A 23610-nucleotide genomic window follows, 5' to 3' on the forward strand; every position below is an offset into this window, starting at 1 on the left:
TCCCCTGCCGCCATTATCGCCGCTGCTGGAGGCCTCTTGGACCTCCCCCACTGCTGCCATCGCCTTTGCCAGGGGACTCGGAGGGCTCCAGCGCCGCTGCTGGAGGCCTCTCGGAGGTCCGCCGCCCCCGTCGATGCAGGCTTTCCCAGGGTGGACAGGCCCACCAGGGGAAGGCTTCCCCCAGTAGGACCGGTCTACTCCCCAGGCTTTCCCAGGGAGTAGACCAGGCCTACCCGGGGAAGCCCTCCCCTGGTAGGCCCGGTCCATGCCTGCGTTGGCAGGGGGGACCTCCGGAGGCCTTCCCTGCTGCCATGGGAGGCCTCTCGGAGGCCCCCCGCTGCTGATAGTGCTTCGAAGGCACTATTGACGGCAGTGGCGGACCTCCAGGAGGCCTCCCATGGCAGCAGGGAAGGTCTCCGGAGGTTACCGTGCCACCGCCACCACTGTTGGGAGCTGAGCCGCGCCAGGCGATCCTGGCCGTGCTTGGACTCCTGGGAGTCCGAGCATGGCTGGGATTGCCCGGTTCGGTGTGGCTCCCAGCAGTGGGGGTGGGGGACCTCCGGATGCCTTCCAGGCGGAGAAGCCCTGGAAAGCATCCGGCGGTCTCCCCCACCACTACTGCTGCTGCTGGGAGCCTTCGGAGCTCTCAAAGGGCTTCTTCCAATGTTGGGGGGAGAGCCCTTTGAGAGCTCAGAAGGCAAAAAAGCAGGGAGAAAGGGCAGGAAATTTGGGAGGGAAAGCCCTTTGAGACCTCCGGAGAAGCCCTGGAAGGCATCCGGAGGTCCCCCCCCCCCCCGCCGCCGCCGCTGCTGCTGGGAGCTGAGCCATGCCTGGCGATCCCAGCCATGCTTGGACTCCTGGAAGATGAACTGCATGAAGTATGCTTGGAAAACATCCCTAAGAAAGGAAAAGCAACAGACAAGGAAAACTGAAACCAGTTGGAAAAGAAGGAATGACTCTTTTCCTTCTCCCTTGAGGAATTTCCAAGAAATCTCTGTCAAATGGATCAAAGCAATGGGAGGCTTGAGTACTCTGTGTGCAAGGAAAAGTTCAACTGTCACGCCAGTCTATGAGCTCACTGGGAAGCCCATGATGGAAGGAAGCTACGGAAACACTCAGAATACAGCAAATATCTCTATAAGAATTCGTGGAAAAGAGGACAATAAAGGAAGAAGAAGAAGAAAGATAGATAGATAGAGGAAGAAGAGGATTACTGCAAGAGGTCCCAACTATGGTGATGGGGAACACAATCAATTTGTATTTTGGCTTATGTATTTTATGAGAATCCACACAGGAGAGAAACCCTATAAATGCTTGCAGTGTGGAAAGAGCTTCCATCACAGAGCAAATCTAAGAACTCATCACAGAATCCACACAAAGGGAGAAATGTTGCTGAAGTGTGGAGAGTGAGCAGAGACCTTTGAACAGAGAATGTACCTTATAAATCATCAAAGAATCCACACAGCAGAGAATGATGCAAAATTATTCACACTTTGAACATTAGAATTTATTTATTTATTTATTTACACATTTATTTACGTATTTACGTATTTACTTCTTTATTTATTTATTTATTTATTTATTTACTTACTTACTTACTTACTTACTTACTTACTTACTTACTTACTTACTTACTTACTTACTTACTATCCCGCCCATCTAGCCGTTTTGACTAGTCTGGGTGGCATACATCAAACACAACAAAAACAATGAAAATAATATCAACATCCAAAAAATTAAATAATTGTTCAAGATGGAAAAGAAAAATAAATCAAATAATGGCCTGAGGGAGGGCCTGCCTAAACAGCCATGTTTTAAATTGGCTTTTAAAGACACCCAGTGAAGGGGCCGTACGGATCTCTGAAGGTACATTGTTCCACAATGGAGGAGCCATCACCAAGAAGGCCTGGCTTCTTGTTTTTTCCTTCTGGGCCTCTCTCGGCATTAGTAGCACCTCCCTCAGTAGCACCTCCAGACTAGATCGAGTGAACCGGGTAGACTTTGGTAGGAGAAGGCGTTCTGTCAAATAGTGAGGTCCTAAATGGTTTAGGTCTTTATAAGTAATCATTAAAACTTTGGAATCGACGCGGAAGCGTAAGAGCAGTCAATGCAATGCAGCCAGGGTGGAAGAGATATGATGGTGTTTCCTCACCCCACTAAGAAGTCTGGCTGCTGCATTCTGCACCAATTGAAGTTTCCGCATCAGTCTCAAATGTTGCCCCACGTAGAGCGCAATACAGTGGTCTAATCTTGAGATTACAAGCACATGCACTAAAGTGGTGAGTGCCCCAATATCAAGATAGGGACACAGCTGGGCAATCCACCTAAGGTGGAAATAGGCGGATCGGACCACTGACGCCACCTGAGTTTCCATGGTAAGCACTAGGTCCAGATGTATCCCCAAGCTACGAACCTCACTCTTCGCGGTGAGAGTTACCCCCCCCCAAATGAAAGGGAGTTTCCCAAATCCCTGATGGTGGGGCCACCCACCCTAGTATTTCTGACTTGTCCGGGTTCAGCCTCAACCCATTTTCCTGCATCCATTGCAGAACAGCCTCCAAGCAGCACTGAAGGGACATGATGGCATCACCTGCAGTTGGTGAAAAGGAGATGTAGAGCTGTGTGTCATCAGCATACTGATGACACGATGCCCCACATCCCCTGATGACCCCACCCAGCTGCCTCATATAGATATTAAACAGCATTGGGGAGATTATCGAGCCCTGCAGAACCCCACAATTGAGGTTCCACCGAGCCGAAACCCTCTCCCCAAGCTGTACTCTCTGAGGACAGTCCCCCAAGAAGGATTGGAGCCAAGCAAACACCAGGCCACCTATTCCCAACTCGGAGAGCCTCCTCAGGAGGATACCATGGTCAAAAGGTGGCTGAGATATCAAGGAGGGCCAGCAGGGACGTTTTTCCCCTCTCGGCCTCCCTCAATAGGTCATCATACAGGGTGACCAATGCCATTTCTGTACCATGGCGCGGCCTGAAACCCAACTTGAATGGATCCAGGGCATTTGTTTCATCCAAGTGAGCCTGAAGATGATCAGCCACCACCCTGATCAGGAACCCTGCCCTCAAGGAAAGACGCATTGATTATTGCTCTTGCCCGTTCTGTTGTTATAGGCCTGGCTGTTTTGATTAGCCAGGCCGGGCAAGGGTCAAGGGATGAGGTGGTGGCACGACAGCGATCAAGTACCTTGTCCACAATCTCTGGTGTCACCGGCTGAAAATGATCAAATCTCACTGGGCAAGGCGGAGCGCTGGACATCTCTGCTCGATCCACTGTATCCAAAAAAGGAGAGAGTTCCCGGCGGATGGCCTCCACTTTAGATTTTAAAAATGCTGCAAATTGGTCTGGTGAGATACTAGGGGGAGGCCCATCACCTAGACCAATTCTGGATAGGTCGTGAACTATGCAGAAGAGCTCTGCCTGCTGATTTGAAGCTTTGCTCATCCGGTCAGTAAAGTGTGCTCGCATAGCAGCTTTTATCTTAGCTAGGTAACGATTAGTCACAACCCTGACAGCTACTCAGTTCTGAACTGTCGGGTCTCCTCTCCATTTGCACTCTAGCCTTCTCCTACAGCGGACCCTCGACTTACAGACGGCTCGACTTACAGACTTTTCGAGTTACAGACTTCTCTGGCTGCAAAATTTAGATTCGACTTGCAGCCGGAGAATCGACTTACAGACTAGAAAAAAGCCAAAATGGAACAAAAATGGAACAAAAACGTCCAGTTATGGGATTAATCGGTTTTCAATGGAGACTCGTCCTACAGACTTTTCGACCTGCAGCCACCATTCCAATACAGATTAATTCCGTAAGTAGAGGGTCCACTGTATTTTGCTTCATCATTCTCAGGTCATGATTAAACCAGGACGCAGGCCGAGCTCTGCATAGGAGAAGTCGTTTAGGAACAATTGTGTTTACACCCCTGGTAGCGATGGTAAACCATCCGTTAACCAGAGCCTCAACAGGAGCACTGGTCAGATCAGCTGAAACCCCTCTCATGGCATCCTGGAATCCTATAGAATCCAGTAGCCTTCGAGGGCAGACCATTAAAATAAGTCCACCCTGTGAGGAGAGAGGGCCAATGAGAAGTTACATTTTATTAGGTGGTGGTCTGCCCATGACAAGGGCATGGACCCCCCTCCCCGTCTATCCATGTTTCTGTTAGGCACGCCAGGTCTGCATCCTCCTCCAGAATACGATCATATATAAGCTAGAATTTATTAGATACAGACCTGGTGTTCAGCAGCACCAGTTTCAGAGTGGAAGGTGAACTGATCTGACCACCTTGATATTGTCGTTTGGTCACAGACCCAGAACAGTGAACAGCCTTCAAACATCTGTTCACCGTTCTTCTGAAATGAGTAGCAGCTGTGCCAGTGCCATAATAATAACGGAGTAGTTAACATAAAAAATAATACATAAAGTAATACAAAAAAATACAACAAAAAACAGAACATCAAAATAAATAAAATAAAATAAATATAAAATAAACCCACAGTTATTACCCCCTCATATAGTCCTGTTCTGCCTCACTTCGTTCAGGACTTTTGTCCGTCCTGTTGTTTTTGTAATAGATGTTATTAGAGTCATAAAAGTGAAAGTGTAGTTCTTATAGAAAAGGCATGCTTCAAGAGTTTCATCAGAAAAGAGAGGGAGACATCGTAGCACAAAGATTAAAGCTGGCAGCAGCAAAGCAAAGCGTTCTGCTTATATACTGCTCCATACCGTTTCAAGCACTCTCTGGGTGGTTTACAAGTTAATGATGCAGGCTACACATTGCTCCCCCCAGCAAGCTGGGTACTCATTTTACCGACCTCGGCAGGATAGAAGGCTGAGTCACCTTGAGCCGGCTACCTGGGATTTGAACCCCGGGTCGTGAGCAGTTTTAGGTGTAGTACAGCAGTTTAACCACAGTGCCACGAGGCTCTACAGTAGTGCTACTATTGCCCTTCTCTTCCCTCAGAGAACAGTTTTTATAGCTCCCAACACAGCGTCTCACAAATACAACCAGCAAAGACCCATGGACAGTGGATTTTTTTCGCCCCCAAGGCAGATTTTCCAACTCCACGAGGCCGATTGTCGGCTCACTCTCAAATGGAGCCCTGGACACAATGACCTACTCCACGAGACCTCCTGACATCCCCAAAATTTCACAGGTATCCTTCTGCAACTGCAAAGAACTCAGCGGCTTTCTGATGCTCTCCAGGCTCTCCTTGGCTATCCTCTCCCTCCTCGCCAGTCTCCAACAGTCTCCAGCGGTGGCCCCCTCGATCTACATGTCCTCCTTCCGCTGGTCGGCCAGATTCCAAAACCTACATTCCGAGCTTAGCGTCGGTCTTTGTTCTCGCACACACGCACTCACCCCACCGCTTGTTCCACAGCTTAAGCCCACAACGTCAGCCTCCAAAACAGCCTTTTTTCGCCCGGACAACCCAGCACAGCACAACAGCATTGGATCAGGTAAGAGACCCAACAGGCAACGTAAAGAAGAAGAGGACAGAACAGAGAGGAAACAAAATAAAAATAAAAATAAACAAACTGGTATGGTGGGGACAAACGCTATCAACCCATCACCGGCGCCATCTGAGGGCAGATAATAGAAGCATTTATTATCTAGATGGAGACTATAATCATGTTTTGTTAAGATAAAGTCCGGGGAAATACATTTCTTGCTCTCATTAAAAAAGCATAGCGTGCATCCTGAATTTATATTTTTCAGATACTTTTTTTTTTTAAAAATAATATTTGCACTACAACTCTCAGAATTCACCAGGAATTTCCCCAGCCAGAATTCAGGCAGCTGTAAACAAAACCCCAAATCCACAGTTACACCCGTGACCCTTTGCTAAATCCCAAAGGAGCTGCAAGGAATAAGGGGACTGGTAGTCTCTTCTCATTAGGCACTGTACAGGGTGTCTTAAAAACTAGCAGTCCCCTAATTCCATGCAGCTCCCATGGGGCTTTGCCATCTCCATCCATCCCCCCCAGAATGTAGCCAAGTAACTGTTCCTCTGAAGCAAAACAGATGAATCTCAGAGATTATTGAAGAAATAGGATACAAGACAGAGGGTTATATTTGATGCCCAACTTAAAAGTAAAGGTTACCGCCGATATACACAGGAAGATTAAAACATACATACACCACTGGCAGGATAGCTGAGGGAGATGAATTCAGAGGTTTGATTCACCACTGTGCTCCCTAGGACAAGAGCCAGCCTGTGTAACCTTGTGCAAGCTGTACAGTCCCAAGGCACCCCTAGAACAAGGGAACGGGAAAGCGTTTCTGGGCACTCTATACTCAGAAGAGTTTCAAAATGTGGAAAAGGCTACCCTAAGATAGGATTGATTTGACAGCCCTTAATAATTGTTATTTATTATTATGACTAAACCACCTATCTGATCTTTGATTAAGTACCCATTCAACCAAAGGAATATTGGATGAACATCATACATTGTCCAAGAAACAGAATATGAAGCAGAGAAACACGTTTCACAGGAAGCAAGTCAGTGAATCTCTCCAAACCAATTCATCATCCACCACAGCCTTGTCAGTGGGCAGCAGGAGCCGAACTGGGCACAGAACGGAGAAGAGGATGGACTCCTGCCATATGAGACTTCTTTTCCGATTCACACCACAACCTGCTTGCTATTTTTTTCCATAATATATTGTCATTGTAAGTATATACTGTACATAGTATACACATAGAATGAAATTCACACTGACACCCAGAGACCAGACCCACATGCAAGCACATAAAATATCCTCAACTCCTCACCCACTAAAAATCCCCCACTAGATATCTGCACTGCAGGCTAAGTAACGCTGTCCAACTGTTCACTGCTGGTGGTCTCTAAGTTCATAATTAAGTGCAATTATAGCTCTGGGATAAAAAATATTCAGAAAACGTGTGGTCGGAGTCTTAATTGTTCTGTATCTTCTGCCAGACTGCAACTATCCCAAAGAATAGACATTGCAGGCATACCTTCTGTTTAGTTTTCATTAAATATGAGTTTGTGGGACGTGGTGGCGCTGTGGGCTAAACTGCAGAAGCCTTTGTGTGCTGCAGGGTTAGAAGACCAGCAGTCGTAAGATCGAATCCACATGATGGAGTGAGCTCCCATCACTTTATCCCAGCTCCTCGCCAACCTAGCAGTTCGAAAGCATGTAAATGCAAGTAGATAAATAGGTATCACCTCGGTGGGAAGGTAAACGGCATTCCGTGTATAGCCACACTGGCCACATGACAACGGAAACTGTCTTCAGACAAACACTGGCTCTATGGCTTGGAAACGGGGATGAGCACCGCTCCCTAGAGTTGAACACGACTAAAATGTTAAGGGGAACCTTTACCTTTAAATATGAGTTTTATCTGTTACTATTTCTCTTCATATTATTTTTTCCCGCTTCAGGCAGGCCTTGAAGCAGTCAGTTATCTCAGAAATGCTGGTTTATCAGAAATCAGAGATTTATAAATGTTTTTGATTTTTTTTATACTTCATTGTTTAATCTTAATCTATGTTTAATGGTTTCTTAGCTGTTTTATTTGCCTTTTCCCTAGGAAGCTGGGCTGAGAATGAAGGCCAGGTATGCTTGCATGGACATTTTGCTGAGGAGTTTTTTTTCCTATGCTGGGCTTTCTTTTGATCCCCCCCCCCCACTGCATGGCCTGGGGGTGGGGCCTAGGTGGTGGGGCTTTCTACTTTAAATAAGGGTGTCTCAGGACCGCGCGCCTAATGGCGTGTGAAATTCTAAAATTCTCTGACTCTATCTCTGACCCTAATATGGTAAATAGGAAAGCTAATTAGAATTGCATACACCTGGGAGGCAGGAAAGTTTTAAGGGTCAGATCATACTTCCGCACTATTAAAGAGCAGGCCGGGTAGGTGGGGCTCGTCAGCATGGAAGGCAGCCCATCTAAGAGAAGGAAAACTCTGATTTCAAACCTCCACTGCCTTGTGGCTATATCCACTCATGGAAAAGGCTTCCGGAGTTAACCTCGAGGCAAAATCCGAAGCTGGAGTCCCGAAGGCAGCTCGTGTCGTTCTGCCAACTCCTGCAAGGTTGCTGGAACCAGTTGTATTGGCTCTTGCCTTTCCATTTGACCATTTCAGCAATGTGGAGAGGGGGGATCTGCTGCTTGGGTAATAGCCTATCCTCCATATTACTTTACCTGGGTTTCATGCTCTGGAGAGAACACTCCTCGATACAGAGCATGTTACCATGGTCTCTCGACATGGAAGGATACCTATGATGATATGTTTTATTTATGTAATGTTTTTACATTTGTTGTTTTATCTGTTGTGATCTGCCTTAGGTCCCCAATGGGGGGATAAGGTGGCATATAAATTAAATAAATAAATAAATAAATAATTAAATATATAAATAAATTAAACAATACATACATACATACATACATACATACATACATACATACATACATACATACATACATACATACATACATACATACATACATACTATAAATTGCAGTGAGTGCTATCCATTTAGGCAAAAGGTGGGATGTAAATATGATTCATAAATTTAAAAAATCCACTTTCATTTCATAAAACAACAGTTTCTCTGCCCTCCTACTGTGATTAGATGAAACAAATATTGTGCGCAGTCTTTCTCTCTTCCCCTTTCATGGTATCCCACCTTTCTCTGCAATCTGGGACTCAAGGCGGCTCAGAGCAGATTTGAAAAGGGCACAAAGACGGACAGAGACAAACAATAAAAAAGCCCACATCTATCCATTAAAAGTGTATTTCCTATGTGCTGCTGGAGAGATAACTCAAGGGATTTTAGGCCTCTGACTGCGGGGTTCTGGGTTCAAGTTCTTCCTTGACAAGCGGCTGGACTTCATGCTCCAGAGAATGATGGTCCTCCAAAGGAGGTAGAGCCCTGAATCCTAGTTCCTAGATGAGCAGACAGGAAGTCTAGAAGTCACTTCCTGTTTCCGCCCCGAAGGTGAGCCCCTCTTTTCCTTCCCGGAAGAGCCCCCTCCCTCCTTCAGAGTTCCGGGCGGGAGTGAAGGCGCCTCTTAGGGAAGCCGCGAAGCCCCCGGGAAGGGGAGAAAGAGGGGAGGTGGGGCAGCGCTTGGAGAAGCTGGTTGTGGGGCTTGGATTGAGGGAGAAAGAGAGGTGAGAGCGTTGGGAGAAGGAAAGGGGGAAGAAGGGGAGCCCTGAGCTGGCGGGGAGTCCCTGGAAGACCCTCCCTCCCTTCTCTCTCTCTCTTCCTCCCTCCAAGGCCAGGGCAGGTGAACCTTCTCCGGGGATCGTCCTCCTCCTCCTCGGGGGCTCCTTCCTCCGCAGTTTGAAAATACAGTACAACAAAGGAGATTGGACAATGCTAAATGCAGTGAAATCATAGCAGTCAATTCAGGACAGGTAGTATTCCATCATCTTAGTTAAAAGCCTGCATTTTAAAAGCAAAGCCCTTGCAGTACCCTTTTCTCTCTCTTCACCCACTTCCCTCTTCCATGCCTTCTTGTGGGCGTTTTGGAATACAGCTGTTTTTTCCCCCTCCTGGAGATTACATTTGCTTGGATCTGCTTCTGGTGAGGCAGGTGACAGTCATGGGACTGTGTGGGGCTGGGAGAGACCTCCAGCAGTCTTGAGTAAACATCCTTTTCTTCCCACAAAGGAGCCTCGGAGGGCTAAAGCACTTCACAGATGGGACAGGCCCCTTCGCCCTCCTCCTCTGCCTGGGAATCCTTCTGTGTTGAAAACAATTTGGGTTTGGACCAGTGAAAAGGGACTTTCTATTTGTAATGCAAATTGTACCATGGGGAGAAGGTAGACCCTGGGGGGGGGGGGTAGAAAAAAATGTGGAGAGCACAAACTTTAGAGAAAAAAGTTTGTAGAGTGGGGTTGTGTGGTCAGTTGTTTTCTCCTCCTTCAATCTCTGTTTCACATAAAGGAACCATTCCCAAGCCTTGAGCTTGACCCTGACTTTTGGTATGTCTTTGCTTTTCCTACAGAAGGCGGTCCATTTGCTTCCATTCTTTTGGCTCCTATTGGAGATGAAAGTGGAGGTCTCAGCCAGTTCTGGAGCTGGAAAGGAGCTGAATGACATGGAGGGTTGGAGCAACGAGGAATTCCCAGAAAAAACTGGACAGAACAACCTTGATACGGACTCCCTTAACCCAGAGGTCCAGTGCCAAGATTTTCGGGAATTCAGCTACCAGGAGGATGAAGGGCCCCGAGTGGTTTGTAGCCAACTTCATCGTCTCTGCCGTCAGTGGCTGAAGCCAGAAAAACACACCAAGGCTGAGATGCTGGACCTGATTGTCCTTGAACAGTTCTTGATTGTCCTCCCACCAGCGATGAAGATCTGGGTGAGAGAGTGCAAGCTGGAAACCACTTCCCAGGCCGTGTCCCTGGCGGAAGGTTTCCTCCTGAGCCAGAGAGTGGATAAGGAGGAGTTAGAGGAGCTGGTGAGAGTTCTGGTCTATAGTTTTTTAATAAGTTGCTTAACCAAACATTTCCACTCGTCTTCCTGAATCTGATGTTCTTTCCTCTATTATTTTTTCAATTTGTTCCTCCGTTCTTGTGTTGGGTATCCAGAATTTGCTGTGTGTGAGTTTGTGGTTTTTTTGTACAGGGTTCTTCAGAATCTATCCCTGGCTCCCCTCTGGCAGTGGACTCCCCTTTGTCTCTCAGGCAGAAGCCACAGCTCCCAAGGAACAGGCTGGAGGGGATTGGAGGAGCCGTCTCACAGGGTAAGACCCAGTCAGCCCATTTCTTCTTGATCTCCCTTCTTTGCATCTTTCCAAAGCCTTTGAGGCCTCCTGCATTCAATTCACGAATGTTTTGTTGATGAAAGTAGGAAAATTATTTTTTTAACTAAGTTGGGGAAAAATTCATGTGAATAATAAGAAACCTTTCCTTGCAGGCATTGAAAATATGCAAGGAACCTCTCCCTCATCTCACCTTTGCAGAGGAATGGAAGCTGTATCTGTGCAGCCAGAACAGGTAAAGGGGATTGGATGGGGAGATGGGGAAGGAGCCTCGGCACCTTTGTTTCCTGTCTGCCTTCTCGTCTGGATACCGTTTGCTCCCTTCTATTCACTCCTTTCAATATTATGTAGTAAATGGTCCGGCGGTTTCCTCAGGGAATAGTTAAGTCAGGCCTCGGATTCCCAGGCCACTTTTTGTGCTTAGAGAAGGGCGTACACCAATTCGTCCCAGTTTGTGTCGGGCTGTGGCTCCCCTCCGCTGCCTCTTTATCCGATCAACCTCTCACTCACCTGAACTTGCTTGCTTTTCCCACATCCTCAACTGATCTCCTAGTTACCAGCAAGAGCACAGACTTCTCTGCCCTGCCATTTACTCTTGAGTGGCAGGTCAGCCAAGGGTGGGGTGGGGCCGTGAGGCCTGAGCTGCTTCTGGGCCTGGAGGGGGTGCAGGAAGTGAAGGTGCTGGGCCTGGTGAGTCGCTGGTTGAGCCAGAAGAGGTAGGGCATGGGACCAGCAGTACCTGTGCCGCCCCTCTTATGCACTAGGACAAACCGGTTCGTGCCCATCTCTAATTGTGTTAATTCTCTTCTTGGCGGTATTTAGTGAGAGTCGAACAACAGCATTCTCTCTGAGGATGAAAGGCTTCCTCTTCTTTCAGGGTCCTGTAACCTTTGACGAAGTTGCCGTGAATTTCACAGAGGCGGAGTGGGCATTGCTGGATCAGAACCAAAGGGCCTGCCACAGGGACGTTATGGAGGAGACGCGTGAAAATGTGTTGTCTTTGGGTGAGCTTTGCTTTTTTCCCTTCAATCGACAGATCCACAGTGCAAATGGTGTTTCCATTATTTTGGCTTCTATTGGAGAATATGTAGCCTATCACTGCTATGAATGTTCACAAGATGAGAGAGAATTGAACTATGAAACTTTTTCTTTCTGTTGCACAATGGGTGGCGTTTAGATACTTAAATGCTCAGTCCCACTGCAAATACAAAATAAGACATCTGAAAAACAACTAGTCACTTGAATAGGATATTCCATTTCAGATGTAAAGGTCTATAGCTTAATCCTCACTAATCGATACATTCTCCAGAAAGCAGACAGGAAAGGACCAGTGATAGCTCTGCCTCTTTAGAGAAACAGGGAAAGGAGGTGGGGCCGAAAGGTAGATTTCTAAGAGTATCAGACTAACTGTTGATGCAGAATGTCTGGGAGTCAGGAAGGGGATAGACCGTTCTTTTCTCATGTTTACTTCCAAATTCTCCCTCCTGGTCATTTTGGGGTGTCTAGGGTATTAGGGGAGATGTCAACCTGTTCAGCATCCTGAGGTGCCCCCTTCCAATGGGAATTTGTTTATATTATTTCAGCCTGTGAGGGAAGACAAAGCAAGAACCAGGAAGAATTGTGTTGGGTAGGCTTGGAAAGAATTGTTTGTAAAGAGAGTCATCTTCAAGGAAGGAGAAGTGAAACAAATACACACAGTAGAAATGAAGATTTTGCTTTTCCACTCAGAGATTCGCAAGATGCTCTGCTTCAGGAAAACAGAGAGAAAAGGAAGGAAACGGGTAAATGTTCTTTGTACGGAAATAACTGTAGTCTAAGTGCTGCTTGGACAATCCACACGGGAGGGAGACCGTTGAAAACCCCAGAAGGTGCCAAGAGTCTTTGTGATCATTCACCCTTTGGAATTCATCAAACTTTTCAGAGCTTTGAAAGTAGAAAGAGCTTTCAGCACAGCCCAAACCTTGTTTTCCCTCAGGAAAATGACACAGAGAAACCCTTTAAATGTGTAGAGTGTGGAAAGAGCTTCAGTCACAGGAAGTCCCTCGCTCATCATCTGAGGATCCACACTGGGGATAAGCCATTTAAATGCTTCGAATGTGGAAAGAGCTTCTACCAGAGCGGACACCTTGCCAGCCATGTGAAAATCCACACAGGGGAGAAACCTTTTAAATGCCTGGAATGTGGAAAGTGCTTCAGTCACAGCACACACCTGGTTCGCCATATGAGGATCCACACCGGGGAGAAACCTTTTACATGTCTGGAATGTGGGAAGAGCTTCAGGCAGACCGCGCACCTCACTTCTCATCAAAGAAGCCACAGAGAGAAAGAGAGAAAGAGCTACCAGCACCAGCCGAACCTTGTTTTCCTTCAGGGAACTGACACAGAGAAACCTTTTAAATGTGTAGAGTGTGGAAAGAGCTTCGGTTACAGCACACAACTGATTCGCCATATGAGGATCCACACAGGGGATAAACCTTTTACATGTCTGGAATGTGGGAAGAGTTTCGGCCACAGCAAAACCCTGAAAAACCACATGAGAATCCACACAGGGGAGAAACCGTTTGTGTGCTTGGAATGTGGGAAGAGCTTCAGGCAGACCGCGCACCTCACTTCTCATCAAAGAAGCCACAGAGAGAAAGAGAGAAAGAGCTACCAGCACCAGCCGAACCTTGTTTTCCTTCAGGGAACTGACACAGAGAAACCTTTTAAATGTGTAGATTGTGGAAAGAGCTTCGGTTACAGAACACACCTGGTTCGCCATAAGAGGATCCACACAGGGGAGAAACCTTTTACATGTCTGGAATGTGGGAAGAGTTTCGGCCACAGCAAAACCCTGAAAAACCACATGAGAATCCACACAGGGGAGAAACCATTTTCGTGCTTGGAATGTGGGAAGAGCTTCAGGCAGAGCGCGCACCTCACTGCTCATCAAAGTAGCCACAGAGAGAAAGAGAGAAAGAGTTTCCAAAACAGACCGAACCTTGTTTTCCTTCAGGGAACTGACAAAGAGAAAACTTTTAAATGTGTAGAGTGTGGAAAGAGCTTCCGTTACAGCACACAACTGATTCGCCATATGAGGATCCACACCGGGGAGAAACCTTTTACATGTCTGGAATGTGGGAAGAGTTTCGGCCACAGCAAAACCCTGAAAAACCACATGAGAATCCACACAGGGGAGAAACCGTTTGCGTGCTTGGAATGTGGGAAGAGCTTCAGGCAGAGCGCGCACCTCACTTCTCATCAAAGAAGCCACAGAGAGAGAGAAAGAAAAGTTCAAGTGCTTGGAGGGTCACGAGACCTTCAAGAAGGGAAGGCATCTGATTTCCCATCGAAACATTCACCCCCGTGAGAACTTGTCAGGTCTGCGTCCAGATATTGCATCAGGGAAAGATTGAATTCTGTTTCCTATAGAAACAAAGAATGAGAACAGATTTTTGTAGTTCCCAAAGAAACATTCGGGCGGAATCTGATTTTCTAATGACTGCCGTGGATTGTCCTCTTTTCCCCTTCACTGTCCTTTTTCCTACACCAAAAAGCAAACAAAACAAAACCATGGAAATGCAGTTCCCTTTCTGAGATGAGCCCTCCAACCCTCTCCCCCCAACCCCAAAAGGCCTTTCCCCCCTTTGTCCCCAACGTCCCCAAAGAACCATCCCTGGGATGAGAGTTCTGCTTTCTCACCCCCAGAAGCAACTTTTTCTCAGCTAGGGGTGCAAACACCCCCCTCCCATTTTACATATGCCCTTAAGATATGTGGCCACCCTCTCTGTGGCCGTGAGAAATAGGGACACTCTCCCTTTGGGGGTCAGCTCTGTACTGGTTTCTCTTGCCTGCCTGCCTTCCTGCTTTTTTGCTCCTCATTCAACTTACCGGGGATGCAGGGGTCCTTTCCTCCTGTACTCTTTACTTTCTTTCCCTTCTCCTGGATGCTCCCCATTGTGTGAAAGCACAAGAACGAGAACCCCAGCAGCTTGAAGCTTGCCTTTGGTTTTGAAAAAGCATCGCATGTCACCCTAGAGTAGGCACATTGACTCTTGTGGTGATTGGACAAGTCCACTCCTTCATAAGTTGCCATGATTCCAATAAGCCTCCTGTTGTTGTGATTTCCTCCGTTAAGCTACAGCGTTTCAGCCATTGCACCATAATGGCTGCTGGATGGCCTTCTGTGTAGCTAGGAAAGCCTGTTTTCTAGATGAAATCTTGTTGATTCTAATAGGCCCCTGTAAGAAGGTTCGGGATTTGACTTTGGCTGTTCCTCTTTTTGTAACACAAAAGATGAGTCTGGATTATGGATAAACAAACTTTTATTAACATAGCCAACTGTTTGTTTAACTCATTTGAACAACATACCGATAACTGGGGAGGTGAATTCTCCCATAATCACAACAACGATTTCTCACTATTAACGTCTCTTAATAATATGTTCTCGCCTCCTTCTCTTGATTGGTTGGATCTCTCAGACAACGGTTTCGCACAGCACATGGGGTCCAGCAGCACGGGTGGCGAGCCCAATCTCCTCCTAACGTTTTTTTCCTTCATCAATCTCGGGTCTACTGGATAAACTGGCCGTTCCAGACCTCAACCCTTTGGATATACTAAAACTGTCCATTCTTCTGGACTCAGCCTGGGTATTATCGGCTTCACCTTGTCTTTTGTCGACGTTTCCTCTCTTTCCTCATCTACACTCTCAGCTGTTCTCTTTCTAGGTACCGGGAAGACCTGGACACTTTTATCGGCTTTCTCCCTTGTGTTCTCTTTAAACACTGTAATCCTTTCAGTCTCTTTGGACTCCTTGCCCACTTCGGTAGTTAGGAATATGTTGACTCTTTCCCTGTCAACTCCTGATCGCCTTTCCTCTCCCCATTCTACACCGACTAACTGTCCCAACTGGTCCCCTCTCTCACGCCTCTCCTTCCCTCGAGACACCACTAGTTCTTCCGTGCGGCTGTCATCCTCCACTTTCTCCGCATGCACTTCTGTTACTTGCTCTGTCACTTGTTTTAACTTCTTCCTTTCCTGTTTTCGTGATTTCCCTTGTTTGCTCTATGCTATGTTCGTGAGAGGACGGCTCACTCCCGGTCCTGTCCCTTTTTCTTTTAATTAAGTTTTTATTTTTTAACAAAAGGGGTGACAGAAAGGAAAAGGGGAGTTGAGGTTAAAGGGGAAAAAGAGAAACAGTCACATACTAACATCCATTCTATACCTATTGCAATATCAAAATTCCACGTTACTCTATTTACTCTTTTCTGCCTTCTAGGTTTAAGTTCACATTTCAATATATGCTATTCATACGTTGCCTGTTGATTTAGTCCACTTATAAAATAAGTCCCATCTTTCTGTTGCCTTTTGTAAAGGACAGTCCTTCATGACTTCTGATAAAATGTCCATTTCTGCTATTTCCCGTATCTTTTCAATAAAATCTTGTTTCGGTATCGTCGGACTTTTCCAATTTTTGGCATAGAGAATTCTTGCTGCAGTAACAATATATATAACTATATGTTCCTTTGACTTATCTATGTTATCAGGTATCATACTCAATAAGAACAATTCTGGGTTTAGTGGTGCGAGCAAACACGGTGCTCGAAAGCACGTGTGAAAGCCTGGACAGAGAGCAATCAGGAGTTTGCACACGCTAAAATGGGCTGAGAGAATCCTGGAGCTCAGCTAGCCGTGCTACAACCCTCCTTCTTACAAGTCTGCCCACATAAGAACACCCTTGTACTCTCAGATACTACTGTTAGAAGAACATGTGGGCTTTGTAGTCCTTAGACTTAACTAGCACCACAGGCAGGACTCCTTAAGTACAGTGGGGTCTTGACTTAAGAACGACTTGAGTTAAGAACATTTTGACTTAAGAACCGCTCTCATAGGAAAATATTGACTTGACTTAAGTACTTAGATTTGAGTTAAGAACTGAAAAAAACCCATGTGGGAGGCAGGGAAAGTGCAAAAAGTGAACTTTCAGTTAACTGTTGGCCAGTGAAAAGGGTGCCTGTCTGCTTCCTCACTCCTCCCAGCGTTTAGAGAGTGGATTGGGAGTCTTCAGACTGCCTGGTACTGCCTGGACTGTATTTTCCCTGCCTTCCCTGGACCTTTCTTGACCTAAGAAAAAAAAGAAACAAAATATCCCCCTCTAGTGGTCGAAGGCGGAATAGCAGCTTCCCATTAGTTTCTATGGACGGAAAAGAGCAGATACGGATTAAATGGTTTTCAATGCATTCCTATGGGAAATGCAGATTTGACTTGAAAACTTTTTGACTTGAGAACCGCCTTCCAATACGGATTAAGTTCTCAAGTCAAGACCCCACTGTATGCTAGGCCGAGGCAGCACTCTCAGATGACCCTAAGACAAGTGTACTGTTCAGGAAACCAATTGACTTTTATAATAATTATTTTATTAAAAAATAAGCATGTTACTAGGTATCAAAACCAAACTAAGCCAAGGCAAGTCAATAAGCATGGTGTTAGTTATTTACAACTCTGTAGTGAGGCAAAGAAAACATGAAAAATAGAAAAGTGTTCAAAAACCTTACAAGAATACAAAAAGCCATTAAAAAGAATAACACCAGTTACAGTCCAGTAATTCATCAGGAAAAACAAAATAATCCAAACATGTTATAAAAAGGCTATAGTCCTCAGTGATTCTGTAGAATAAAAATCCTGTACCAAAAAGAAAAAATCAGTAAATGTCCCATTGTCCTTAGAAAATTTACAAGAGCATAGTCCATATGAAGTATTCCAAAAATAAGAGTTCATAGAGAAATAATCCATAGTCCTTAGGAAAAAGCCCATAGGTCCAAGGGTAATCCAGTATAGTATAAGGATCAGTCCATGTAAAGAGTAGTCACGATAGACTTCAGGGTTGGTCATGAAAGACATTAGAATGAGTCACGAATGACTGAAGAGTTGGTCTTGAAAGACAATGTCCATAGGCAAAAAGTTCCTTTTTCAAGAGTAACTGGCAAGGGCTTATCGCACCTTCCCACAATGTCATCCAATCAGAGTTTGTTACTAGGCAAACAGTCCTGTTGCAGCACATGACTTCTTTCCCATAAACACCAGATGTTATTTGGGTACTGTGGTTTAGCAAAGAGTCACAACAATTCCCATCTATCTAATCACACCGAGTCCTTTCTCAGGCTCTCAGAGTAACATTCTCTCTGCTCGCCTAGAAAACAACCTGTCAGCATAGCATAGATACTTTATACTAAGAACAAGATGGAACCTCTCTTGCTCATTTCTTAATTACAAAACCCATATTCCTTACAAGATTTTAATTCAAAAACCCATCTCATCACAAGTGGCACCTTACAAAGCAATATTTGTTGCAACACAGCATGTACTCTTTTCCAATACTGTTTCGCTACTCTGCATGACCACCACATATGATAATAGCTTCCCACCTGTGCTTCACATTTCCAGCACATATTCGATACATTTGTGTACATCTTTGACAATTTCTCTGGAGTCATATGCCACCTGTAAAACATCTTGTATATATTCTCTTTAAAATTAACCGACCTTGTAAGCTTTATATTATTTTGCCATATTTTCAACCGTTGATCGATATCAGTATTATGCCCTATGTTTTGTGCCCACTTGATCATACATTCTTTAACCATTTCATCTTGCATTTTAATTTCTAACAGGTAGCTATACATTTTCGTAATTATTTTATCTTTTGAACCTAATAAAAGCTTATCAAACATTGTTTGTTCTGAGTAGAAACCTTCTTTTTTGTCTTTTGTATATCTAGATTCCAGCTGTGCTCTGGGCCACCAGTCTATATAGATATTCTGTGACTCTAGCTTTTCTTTAGACCTTAATTCACCATCTTTTTAAATAAATCTTGGTATCTTAAAAGTTTTGCTTTTGTCATAAGATTAGATTGTGTAAAGGCCTCTATAAGTGACACCCATATCGGTATTTTACAGTAGATTTGTTGTATAATCTTTCTCCAAATTCCCAATAGAGCTTTTCTTATCATATGTAAATTAAAGTGCTTTTGCTCCTTATCTTTTTTATACCACAGGTAAGCGTGCCAACCTAATTGTAGATCGTGCCCTTCCAAGTTAAGTAATCTATCATTTTCCAAAATTATCCATTCTTTTATCCAATCTAAAATACAGGATCTATAATACAGAACCCAGTCTGGAAGGCCAAAGCCACCCCTCTGTTTATCATCTTGCATTGCCTTAATTTTAATTCTTGGTTTTTTACCTTGCCATATAAATCTCATGATTATCTTGTTAAATTTTTGGAAAAAGGACTGTTTTAATATGATAGGTATTGACTGAAAAAAAATAGGATTTTTGGCAAGACGTTCATTTTGATCGTCACAATCCTTCCCAGCAACGATAATTGTAATTTATTCCATTTCTCCAAATTGTTCTGTATCTCCTTCATCAATTTCATATAATTATCTTTAAATAATGTGCTCGTCCTCTTTGTAATTTGTATCCCTAGATATCGAATCCTCTTTCCCTCTTGGAAGTTCGTCTTCTCTATTAGCTTTTGCCATTCTTGTTCTGTTATATTTTTAGTAAGCATTTTTGTCTTCTTTTGGTTTATTCTCATTCCTGCCATATCACCAAAGTTTTTTAACATTGACATCAAATCTTCTATTGACTGCACTGGATCTTCTAATATAATGACTAAGTCATCCGCAAAAGCCTGAAGTTTATAGATTTGGCCTTTTACTTTCAGTCCTTTCAATTCCTTTTTATCTGATTTGTTCATTTAGTATTTCTAGAGTCAAGATAAATAATAGTTGAGAGAGTGGACACCCCTGCCTGGTACCTTTCTGTATTTGTATTTCTTTCGACAGCTCGCTGTTGATTCTCACTTTTGCTTTTTGTTGAGTATATATTGCTTTAATTAACTTCGAAAATCTTTCTCCAACTTGCAGTGTTTCCAACAACTATATCATAAAATTCCAATCAAAATTATCGAAGGCTTTCTCCGCATCCAAGAATATCATGGCCATCTGTTTCTCTGGGTGTGCTTCATAATATTCCAAGGAGTTTAGGACTATCCTTATATTATTTTTCATCTGTCTTTTTGGAAGAAACCCAGACTGATCTTGATGTATTAAGTGGATTAAAATTATTTTCATTCTAGTTGCCAATATGGTCAATATATTTTATAGTCCACATTCAACAATGAAATTGGCCTATAATTTTGAATTTCTTTACCTTCCGTATTTTCCTTATGGATGAGAGAAATTGTCGCTTCAGTCCACCATGTTGTTGGTATTTTCCCCTCTTCAACACATTCTAGCAGCTTCTTAAATGGCTGCAGTAGCACCTCTTCCAGTTCTTTATAATATACCGCTAGTAACCCATCTGGACCTGGTGATTTCCCATTTTTTTTTTGAAGGCTTCTACGATTTCTGCATGTGTTATAGGCTCATTCAAGGACTGAATTTGATCTTTGGTCAATTTCATTTTATTGTGCTTTAATATATATTCTTTCTGGGTTTCTTTGTCAACTTCTTTTTTCTTATATAGCTTCCGATAGAAATCCTTGGCAATCTTTTTTATTTCTTCCTGTTTAAATTTGTCCATTCCTTTTTCATCTTTCAAAGTTCGTATTATTGTCTTCTTCTCTTTCCTTAATTTATATGCTAACCACCTTCCCAGTTTGTTTGCGTTCTCAAAAAAGTATTGCTTTGCAAATTTAAACTTCTTTGCAGTTTCTTTGGTGAGTAATATATTTATCTGGTGTTGTACCCATTTTATCTTCTCTGTCAGTTCTTTATTTGTTGGATTTTGTTTCAACTGGCTCTCCTCTGTCGCTAGTCTGTTTTCCAGAATCTCATATTTTTACCGTCTTTCTCTTTTTTGTTTTGCTGCAAATCTTATGGCTACTGGTCCTGTCCTCACAGCCCCCAAGAAAAAGAGCAGGATCATTAATATTAGTCGTGGTGACTCCAGTTCCCTGCATTATTGACTCAACTGATTTTTATGGGTTTGCAGCTGAAGTTGTTTTTCATTTGCTTGTTTATTAAATCTCTTTTCTTGATGTTTGTAGACAACCTGGAACACGAAACATAGTATAAATGAAAGTTTGAAGAGTAATGTGTAATAACAGTAGCAATAAAAATGATTATGCATTTATTTACTGTCTTGTTTATTCCATTTGTTGCCCATCTGCCTCCTTTGTAGGACCCAGGGCAGCTTACAAATATGTTAAGAACAGGTGCAACGAAAAAGGGCAATGAATTACAAAATCCAATAATTTGTCAGGTGAAAGCAAAGACATAATCAATACAATTGTTTTGTTAACTGCAGCTAGAATGACTAAAAACTGGAACTTTGTGCATTTTTAAATGTCAACCCGTATGAGAGCCACTGTGCGGATAAGTGACGGATTGTTTTAGTTTTTTATCTTCACTTCCCTCCACCTAAGAAGCTTCGCTGAACGGTGAGTATTTGGCCTATTTGGAACGCATTAAACGATGTTTAATGTGTTCCAATGTAAATCGCTGCCCCGTTCAGTGATGCTTCAGCATAGCGAAGGTTAATCCGGAACGGATTAACCTCGCTATGCGAGGCACCACTGTACATTTAAAGGGTTTTGCAGGGTAGGTTTGGGCTGGGGGAATTATGTTTCTGTGCTGTGATTCATTGTGTGTTTTGGTGTGTCTGATGGGTCTTGCAGTGGTAGGGTTTTTTGTTTGTTTGTTTGTCTGGGTTTTTTTGGGTAATTTTTTTCCGGCTGGAACAGATTAATCGCGTTCCAATGCATTCCTATGGGAAATGGTGCTTCAGTGTACAATAATTACTAATTATGACCATCATCCTGGAAAGGATTAAGTTCGTAAGTCGAGGCACCACTATAGCATGGCTTCTGGCTCCATCTAGTGTCTTGTTCTGGTAAGTTCACAACCAGAAATATACATTTCTAGGATTTTTCTTTAAATGTTTTTAATATTTTCAGACCGTGGACAAGGGAATCAGTGGATAAGGCAGTCATACTGTATCAATAAATATCCTCTTACATTATGTTAGGTTTTTTCCACTTCAGATTCTTTATGATGTTTTTGGTCAATGTGGGTTTTGATTTTCTCCTGGTGCAAGACAAAATAAGATTGAAGACGAACTGCATGAAATGTGCTCTGAAAACATCCCTGAGAAAGAGGAGAAGTAACAGACAGAAAAACTGAAATCATTTGGAAAAGAAGGAATGACTCTTTCCCTTCCCCCTTGAGGAATTTCGAAGAAATACCTGTCAAAGAAGAAATGGATCAAAGCAATGGAAGGCTTGAGTGCTCTGTGTGCAAGGAAAACTTCAATTGTCATGCCAGTCTGAAAGCTCACTGGGAAGCCCATGATGGAAAGAAGCTACAGAAAGGCTCAGAATACAGTACAACAAATATCTCTATAAGAATTCATGGAGAATAGGACAATAAAGAAAGAAAAAGATAGAGGAAGAAGAGGATTACTTCAAGAGGTCCCAACTATTGTGGTGGTGAACACAGTCGATTTGTAATTTGGTTTATGTATTTTATGTTTATGTTTAAGTTGTAGTTTAAGAAAAATGAAAACTTTGAAAAATAAATAATAATAATTCTTCGTCCCTGGGAAGAGATATGTGAATCCACACAGGAGAGAAACCATATAAATGTCTGGAATGTGGGAAGAGCTTCAGTGACAGAAGCAACCTTAGTTCCCATCAAGGTATCCACATAGGGAAGAAACCCTATCAGTGCTTGGAGTGCAGAAAGACTTTCAGCCGGAGCAGAGGTCTTGCTCGTCATCTGTGACTCCACAGAGGACAGAAACCCAATAAATGCTGGGAATGTGAAAAGCGCTTTTATCAGAAGGAGCATTACTTTCCACATGAGAATCCACACAGGAGAGAAGCCCTTTAAATGCCTGGAATGCGGGAAGAACTTCCGTAATACAAGCAATCTCCATTTACACCAGACAGTTCACACAGAAGAGAAACCCTTTAAGTGTCTAGAATGTGGAAAGAGCTTTCGTCGCAGCAGGTACTTGGTTTCCCATATGAGAATCCACACAGGAGAGAAACCCTATAAATGCTTGCAGTGTGGAAAGAGATTCTGTCACAGTACAAGTCTAAGAACTCATCACAGAATCCACACAAAGGGAGAAATGTTGCTGAAGTGTGGAGAGTGAATAGAGACCTTTGAACAGAGAATGTACATTATAAATCATTGAAGAATCCACACAGCTGAGAATGATGCATTAGAAGCATTTTTTATCTAAATGGAGACTATAATCATGATTTGTAAAATCAAGTCCAGGGAAACACATTTGTTGCTCACATGAAAAAACATACAGTGCAAATTTATAAAACACATAAAACAAATTTATGTTTTCCAGATACTTTTATTAAAAAATAAATTTTGCACTACAACTTCCAGAATTCACCAGGAATTTCCCCAACCAGAATTCGGGCAGCTGTAATGAAAACCCCAAATCCACAGAGGAGCTACACCTCAATTTTCCCCCCAGAACGTAGCCAAGTAATTTTTCCACTGAAAAGCAAAACAGATGAATCTCAGAGATAATTGAAGAAATAGGATACAAGGCAGAGGGCTAGGTTTAATATGCCTAACTTAAAAGTAAAGGTTGCCCCTATGTACACAGGAAGATTAAAATATGCATACACCCCTGGCGGGATAGCTCAGGGAGTTGAATTCAGAGGTTTAATTCATCACTGTGCTCCCTAAGAAAAGAGCCAGCCTGTGTAACTTTGTGCACGCTTTACAGTCCCAGGGCACAACTAGAACAAGAGAACGGGAAAGCAATTCTGGATACTTTATACTCAGAAGAGTTTCAGTCCCCTAAGACAGGATTGATTTGACAGCACATAATTATTGTTAT

At 43.7% G+C, this 23610-nt stretch overlaps 1 protein-coding gene and 1 pseudogene across 5 annotated transcripts in view; both read left to right on the forward strand.

The window, feature by feature from the left end:
* Window positions 1-23610, forward strand: part of LOC110070772 (zinc finger protein 18-like) — a 134663-nt gene that overhangs the window by 23254 nt on the left and 87799 nt on the right. The window contains exons 1-6 of one of the 4 annotated variants that reach the window (XM_078387415.1): window positions 3423-9404; window positions 9998-10453; window positions 10621-10738; window positions 10912-10991; window positions 11634-11760; window positions 12340-20874. The exons of 2 other annotated variants lie outside the window; for them this stretch is intronic. In XM_078387415.1, the coding sequence (XP_078243541.1) occupies window positions 10040-10453; window positions 10621-10738; window positions 10912-10991; window positions 11634-11760; window positions 12340-14105 (2505 nt within the window). In that variant the 5' untranslated portion in view covers window positions 3423-9404; window positions 9998-10039 and the 3' untranslated portion in view covers window positions 14106-20874. Of the gene's footprint in view, window positions 1-3422; window positions 9405-9997; window positions 10454-10620; window positions 10739-10911; window positions 10992-11633; window positions 11761-12339; window positions 20875-23610 lie in introns of those variants that run through there. One more of the 4 variants, XM_078387414.1, reaches the window with a different exon arrangement.
* Window positions 22356-22948, forward strand: LOC144587407 (uncharacterized; annotated as a pseudogene). Its single transcript, XR_013542555.1, has one exon. The product of XR_013542555.1 is annotated as an uncharacterized LOC144587407 (transcript).

This window comes from Pogona vitticeps, chromosome 2, assembly GCF_051106095.1.
Source record: "Pogona vitticeps strain Pit_001003342236 chromosome 2, PviZW2.1, whole genome shotgun sequence".
Lineage (NCBI taxonomy): Eukaryota > Metazoa > Chordata > Lepidosauria > Squamata > Agamidae > Pogona > Pogona vitticeps.